General features: G+C 45.5%; 1 protein-coding gene across 1 annotated transcript; it reads right to left on the reverse strand.

Annotated features, from left to right (window-relative positions):
* Window positions 1-1,088: 1,088 nt before the first annotated feature.
* Window positions 1,089-6,660, reverse strand: LOC124692474 (ATP-dependent zinc metalloprotease FTSH 7, chloroplastic-like). The gene is made up of 13 exons (XM_047225859.1): window positions 5,794-6,660; window positions 4,748-4,813; window positions 4,523-4,657; window positions 4,343-4,408; window positions 4,074-4,259; window positions 3,913-3,999; window positions 3,696-3,809; window positions 3,497-3,621; window positions 3,314-3,422; window positions 2,250-2,375; window positions 1,845-2,165; window positions 1,644-1,767; window positions 1,089-1,512 (listed from the first exon to the last, which is right to left on the reverse strand). Exons 1-13 carry the CDS (start codon window positions 6,643-6,645, stop codon window positions 1,373-1,375), a joined length of 2,451 nt encoding a protein of 816 aa, XP_047081815.1. The 5' UTR covers window positions 6,646-6,660; the 3' UTR covers window positions 1,089-1,372.
* Between the last annotated feature and the right edge of the window lie 583 nt (window positions 6,661-7,243).

Consider the following 7,243-nt stretch of genomic DNA (forward strand, 5'->3'; position numbering starts at 1 on the left):
AAGATGGTCAGTGAATATCCTAGGTTGTTGCCCTAAGGCCTTAAGCACCTGCTCTAGCCCAAAGCCTAGCTTCTTCTTTGATGCGTGAGGTCAGCGTGCTGAAAGAAGGCTGAGCTCGTTGCTGAGACGAGGCCCAGGGGTTTAGGGGTGCATTGCCTGGCCTTTACTCACCACTCGAGACTCCTCCTTGACGCAAAGGAGGCAAACTGAATGATGTTGCAGCCCGCACCAGGCGAGACGATCAGCTGTCCAGCAACGGTCTTGCTCTGCGAGCCAGTGGAAGAATTTCACCCGTGGCGGCACCCAGTTTCTCCAGATTAGCTTACAAGCCCTGCCTTGCTCGCGATTGATCCCTGGAAGGTTGCCTTGTAGCAGGATTGTGCAGAGTAATTGTCATATGCTGTCCATTCAAGATCAACCGGTCAGGTTCAGTCTTAAAAGAAGAACCTGGCGATTTGGAATAGTACTCGGAATGGCTGTCTTAAAAGACATCACGCCTGATCCCTATCGATGCAGGAACCAGTAAATGAAGAATTTTCCCATGTTTATCCAAGGGCAAAGAGAATACTCAGTGAGGGTTTAGTACCTAGATAGAAACACTGTTTAGATCCTTCTAATTTTCCCTGTTTTCTTTCTAGCTTTTGAACATTTCTAGAACTTTACAAACAAACAAAAAATACACACGCAGTACAATTCCAACTATTTTCCCCAAATAAAAGGCTCCAGACATTACGATTTATATGGATTTCCACTCGCTTTATAATTTGAGTTTCTGTATCACATATGGGTGGTTCTGCTTTCATACTAGCAACTTTACCAACTCAGCGTGTATTGCATAGGCAAATTTCATAATTCCTATCTCAGCAGCCCAATTTTTTGTGATACCAATTTCCTTGAAAAGAACAACGCACTTTGTAAAGATCATTTCATGTTTGAGCATTCTGCAAATACTGGAAATGAAGAGTTTTGCTTAGCTAAAAAGGGCAGGCAGAACTGAAGTATATCAACGCAAGAAACATTGTGTAGAATACATTCTTCTATTAGTATCGATAAGATTGTAAGGTAATAAGAATCATGCACCGGGAGGATTGACAGAAAAGAATGTAACAGGAAAAGAAAAAAAGAATATTGTTTACATGTGCACCACCCACCTAGTCTATAAAACAGCATTGTAGAGCCACGGAACTGAATGACTTACAATATTCCGGAGGTAACAACTCGATAATCACTTCCGTAATTCTTTTAGTCGGCAGCCACCACCGTATATATACAGCACCACTTGGGCATGTAGACTTTTTCACTGCATCCCTTGGGATTTACAGAGCTTTAGCGGTTCAAGCTAGGTTAAATTAATTGTGTCTAAGAGTCCAATTTATAATTCTGATGCTAGGGGGGCTACTTGGAGCTGTAGAACATGCTCTTGCTTTCCTGTAATAAAAGATGCCAATTCTTCCGGGGCAACAACTGACTTAAGCCACTCTTGTAGCTCCTCGCCTTCGACCTTTTCATTCTCTGGAAGGTGCGTGAAGATCAGCAGTTAGACATACCACATCAAACAATTTCCATGTCTACCTTGTGAAGCATAGCTCATGAAGAAATATGCACCATAATAACATTCTCAACCTGACAATTTGTCAAATTACCTTCTAAATATGCTCCAAGGCCTTCCAGAACTCCTGGATTTGCACGGATAACTGAAAGAGCAACTTCAAGTGCCGATTGTAGAAGTGCTTTTACTTCCCCTTGGACAAGATCAACCAGATGGCCCTGCCATTGGTTTTTCAATATGAGCTTAGTAGGCAGCTTAATAGTTTGATATGGAAGTGTATGAAATATTGACAAACCTGATCCCTTCCAAATGGAGAGCCTCCAGAGTCATCTAACCCACCATTTGACAATGTAGCTAGTGATATTGGACCAATACGCTGATTAAGACCATACTCTGCTACGGCTTTGTAAGCCATGTCAGTTGCACGTCTTATATCATCAAGAGCCCCAGTAGAAACCCGTCCTGCTAGAACTATTTCCTCTGCCGCCCGTCCACCCAGAAGTGTTACTAGACGTCCACGCAGTTCATCGACAAAGAGCAAATATCTATCTTCTGTTGTGGGAGGAGTGTATGTAAAGCCTAATGCACCTCCTGACCTCGGCAGTATACTCAATTTCTGGGGAAATATACAGCAATAGAAAGTAAGACCAATTTAGAACTATTATTAAGTTGTTCTATCAATAGTTGCTTGAGTTCAAACCTCCACACGTGGCTGCCCTGGCAACAGCTTTGCTACAGCAGTTCCCACAACTGCATGACCAACTTCATGCCGTGCAACAACAGCCTTTTCATTGCCCTTCAGCTTTACATGTTTCTTCTCTATACCCTAACAAAAGGTCAAACACAATGTTCACAGTTAACTTGGAGAGACAAGGGAAATAGCGTGGACAACTAATATAACTAAGAACAGGAACATGTATTTTCCACAGCAATATTATAATAGGACAAGGACTGAGGGCAGAAGTCATATGCCGCTCCTAGAAAACAAAAGCGGATGGCAGCACCACGCTCATAACTAAGACCTCATAGAAGGCGGTTGTACAGAAATATTGCTTGGATATTACTAAAGAAGAGAGAGGGGTGAAAACGTGTATACTATTCACCGAACTTGTTTTGGCTAGAAGAAAAATATTGAAAACAGGCTAAACGCAGAGAGCAGAATCCTAGTTACAGGGAAGTTAGAAAATTCCTTTATGCTAACAAACTGAACTAGACAAGGTGAATTCTTAAAAATAGCAAGGGTTTCTTGTAAGGAAACTGGATAAATAGGAACCTTTAACCTAAATACATGGTGCTATGAACCCTGGTGGTGGGATTGCACATCCATTCCCCCACCCCAGTGTCTAGTGGATATTTAAGTACCACTGCCACCAAACTTTTTTTTTACCACAAAACCAGCATGGATGAGAATAGTTTACACCATACAGAAGGTAGGCCATTAAGAGACAAAATGCGCTGCTAGCTTGATTGCCCGTACTATTAACTATTAAGGGGGCAGTTTTTATGTATAAATAATTTCTGAATGCATGTTACTGTTAAGTGTCTTTATGCACCAAAACAGAACACACAGGGACCCACAGAACAGTTCTACAGATAGCGCTGTCTAGACACCATTTTATCTTGTAATCCTCTGTGCATTGCAGAGTTGTGAAGACTAAGATAAATAAGGAAAAAATTAGAAGCTGAATGAAATATAACATAGTATATGCATCTGCTTTAAATAAAGACAAAGTAATAAAAAAAATAGATGACAGAACAACATACAGCTATAGAGCGTTCAACCGCACTGATGAAGTCAATCCTTTCCACTATTTGTTTATTTGATCTCCCAGCCAACAGAGCAGCTTCATTTACTAAATTTGCAAGGTCTGCCCTGTATAGGGTGATAAAAGTAAAATGAAAAGTGCTACGTGGTTAAGAAAAATGAGCTGGAAGATCAATTGTTACCCTGTAAAACCAGTTGTCATTGCAGCAATGCCACTGAGATCTACATCTTTACCAAGCGGAAGTTCTTTTCTTTTCACATGAACTTTTAGAATAGATTCTCTTCCAAATTTATCAGGGGCTTCAACCTGTCACAAAGATATCTGTCATCTTTGAAAATTCGGATGCCAGTAATACTTTTGAGTTGTTAAGGGAAGCTAACCATAACAACACGGTCAAATCTGCCAGGGCGCCGAAGAGCAGGATCCAAAACATCTGCTCTGTTCGTTGCTCCAAGTACAATGACAGCTGAATTGGTATCAAAACCATCCATTTCCTACAAAAACTAGCGAAAATTAACAGTGGCTAAACCAAGAAAGTCATAGGAATGCACTGAAGTACAGTAGAAACTCAAGAGTAAATAAATATTGTCATCCTACCGTGAGCAGTTGATTTAGTGTCTGCTCACGCTCATCGTTACTGACGATTCGATACCTGCCATCACGACTTTTTGCCACGGCATCAATCTACAAAGAGCCAAATGCAAAGGGTTAGCATGCACATAAGTAGACAAAACAAAATTATATCTAAGTATACTTACCTCATCAATAAAAATAATTGACGGTGCGTCCTTTTTGGCCCTGGCAAATAGTTCACGTACTCGAGCTGCTCCCATGCCTACATATAGCTCCACAAATTCACTGGCAGAACAACTAATGAATGGGACATCTGCTTCCCCTGCTACGGCTTTTGCAAGAAGTGTCTTTCCAGTTCCTGGAAGGCCCACCTGTACAAAGAAATGAACTGTGGTAACAAACAAAGGTAACTAAAGCAGCATTCACTACTACTATAGATGACCGCGGAACTAACCAACAAGACACCTCGAGGAGGGCGCGCACCAAGACGAACATATCTTTCTGGGTTCCTTAGAAACTCCTGAACATAATGAACGGATAGAACTTGCTTATTTTCCTCGGATCAATAGATAGACCAGAACATCACTGCATATTTTAGAGTACTAGCAGTAACAAGTCATAACAAAACCCATACCACAATTTCTTCCAACTCTTCTTTGGCCTCATCTACTCCAGCCACATCAGCAAATGTAACTATATCAGCACTTTCTGAAACTTTTTCCCCACCAGAGCTTGAATTCTTCCGATTCCTCAGCTGGCCTGTCGATTGCTGATTGTACACAAGAAAAATTGCTGATAAACAAATGTAACTATATCACCAGTTGACAGAAGTAAAAAAAATCTATACAGAAATCAGTACCTGAGAAAAGTTTATTGGCAATCGCTGAAGAACTACTGCAATTAATACAACATAAATAAGAGCCACCTGCACAATATAAAGGGTGTGGTTAGAGAAAAAATCGCAGATGTTAAGAGAGACTTATATATGTGGACATGAAAATTGAACAATGCCCACTACACACGCATATAACAGAAGTCACAGATTTGCACCTATCAAGCCTAAGCTATGCCTCAATTTGGACAACACATAGTGGTATCGTACCTACTTCTATTCTGCCAAATTCCTATTTGTGGATAAAATAAGTAACCCGATATTAGAGACAAGAAACCAGACACCTTTTTTGACCTGTAAATAGAAATATCAGGCTGGATATCAATTTATTGCTTTTTCACGTGAATAAAATCCATCACCAGTTCCATCCGGCTTTTCCACTGACAGCTTCTATTAAGCTCATTCATGCATAGTTCCTACAAAGCTAGATTCCAATTTCCGTTAACATAGGCTTTTACTATGTTAAAGTACAACCCATGAATACATAATACCCCATAACATATCCTTGCATGCAAGTGTGGTGGTCGAGCAATGGTATGTAAAAAGAGCAAAATAGTTTGATATGTGATTCTAGGATTTACTATTTTGAATTCATCACTCTGATGTCAGGGTGGAACTTAGTTTTCTACATAGGATTGGGAAGAGGACAGATGTGATTGAAGAAAAGTCACATTTTCTACATTACTCTTGGCAATAGTTGAACCTTGGTTTTGCACACTAAATCGAGGATATATGGAATGGACCAGGATTGAACTTAATGTTGTTATAAAATATTAGTTGAGGTATAACCAAAGCACCCACGGCGGTCATAGGGCGGCCGATTATAAATATGTGGTTTTAGACTTACATGCTAACAAAGCATTTCTCGAGACTAAACCATACTTGCCCTATTCCCTGCTGCTGGCAAGTGGTAGTGTTATTAATACCGGACGGAGTATAACAGATAGCTTCCAATGCATTTTGGTCACAAGTGTGCACAAGAGATAGATAAGTTGAGGTGAAATCGTGTTTACCAATGCGGAGTTGAGGATCCCGCCTGACCTCCTATCGGGCGAGCCAAACTCGACGCTGTTCTCCAGCATCTTCTCGTAGGGCGTCTTGATGTCCACGGGCCGCGTGGTGGTGAAGACGATTCTCCTGGGAGCAAGGGCAGTGCCGTCAGCGACGGCGTCGGTAGTCTGCGTCTGCGTCGGCACGACGGTGGCCTCGACCTCGGGCCGGAGCCTGAACATGACGTGCACCCCGTCGACCTCGACCTTCCTGACCTGGTCCTTGTCGACGCTGGCGAGGAAGTCGCTGTAGGGCACGCTGACGTAGGTGGTCTGGGGCCGGGGCTCGGAGCCGGGCAGCGTGATCTCGGGCCGCAGCATGCGCAGCGCGAAGATGGCGAAGCCGAGCTGCAGCAGCAGGAACCCCATCTCGCGGCCCTGCACTATGGGCTCCCAGAGCCAGCGCCCCACGCCGCCGCGGCCGCCGCCCTTGAGCGCCTTCCGGCGCCACTTGTTCTGCTCCCTCTTGGAGGAGGAGGGTGGGGACGGTGGGGAGGAGGAGGCGCCCGTGGTGCTGGTGCTGGCGGTGGCGGTGTCGCCGGCTTGCTCCGCGGCTGGGTCGCGGTCGGTTTCTCCGGTGGAGGAGGCGTCTCCTGGCCCGGAGGTGTTGTCGCCATCGCGCTCCACGTTGGCGCGCGCCGCGGGCGGGCAGCGGGCGCGGCGGGGGGTGAGGGCGAACCCCAGGCCCCGCGGCGGCGCGGCGGATAGGCGGATGGAGGGGGCGGCGAGTTGACGGCGGAGGGGCCGGAGGAGCGAGCGGGAAGGGGAGGCGATGGGGAGCGAGACGAGGGTTTCGGCGGCGGCGGCGGCGGCCATGGGAGCGGGAGGGGGAGCCCCGAACCCTAGATTGACGAGAGGAAGGATAAGGGAGCAGCAGGGAGGGGAGCTGGAGGACCTCTCCTGCGGCGCGCGTGGAGAAATCGGTGGGAAGAGGGCGGAGGAGATGAGGAACAGAGGAAGGCAGAGGCCGAGACGAGGCGACAAGGCGAAGGAGGGAAGGAACTCTCAACGAAGCTACTTCCGCCGTTAGATTCGTATCTCGCCGTCACGCCGGGTTGTTATTTCCACGTCGTGTTGGAACCGACGGCCACCGAGACCTGTACTTACCCTGACCACTGACATATGGGGCCCGTCACTGGACCGCGTTTATGAGGGCCGTTGTCAGCGAGAGCCGCGACGTTTTTGGATTATCCGTGCCGCGGAGATATGGCAGCGGGGGTTAACGGGATTGGTGGGGGCGAGTTCTTCGTTGTCAGTGGGAGCAGGATAGTATTGTTTGTCAGAAGTTTGGGCCGGACTAGATATTTGCCCCGTCGGACGGTGCAGCGCAGCGAGCTGCTCATGTCCACAGAAGGATGAGCGACGATCGCATTTCTTCCACAACAGATAATCAATGGATTCGAGTAATTTTATT

Source organism: Lolium rigidum, chromosome 2, assembly GCF_022539505.1.
Source record: "Lolium rigidum isolate FL_2022 chromosome 2, APGP_CSIRO_Lrig_0.1, whole genome shotgun sequence".
In the NCBI taxonomy this organism is placed as follows: Eukaryota; Viridiplantae; Streptophyta; class Magnoliopsida; order Poales; family Poaceae; genus Lolium; species Lolium rigidum.

What these genes read in the sequence shown, in the direction of transcription:
- LOC124692474 (XM_047225859.1), bottom strand. Translation starts at nt 6,645, where the DNA reads ATGGCCGCCGCCGCCGCCGCCGAAACCCTCGTCTCGCTCCCCATCGCC. An exon ending in AAGAGTTGGAAGAAATTGTG is followed by an intron (nt 4,409 to 4,522) that starts GTATGGGTTTTG and finishes CATTATGTTCAG; the next exon opens with GAGTTTCTAAGGAACCCAGA. An exon ending in CACTAAATCAACTGCTCACG is followed by an intron (nt 3,810 to 3,912) that starts GTAGGATGACAA and finishes TAGTTTTTGTAG; the next exon opens with GAAATGGATGGTTTTGATAC.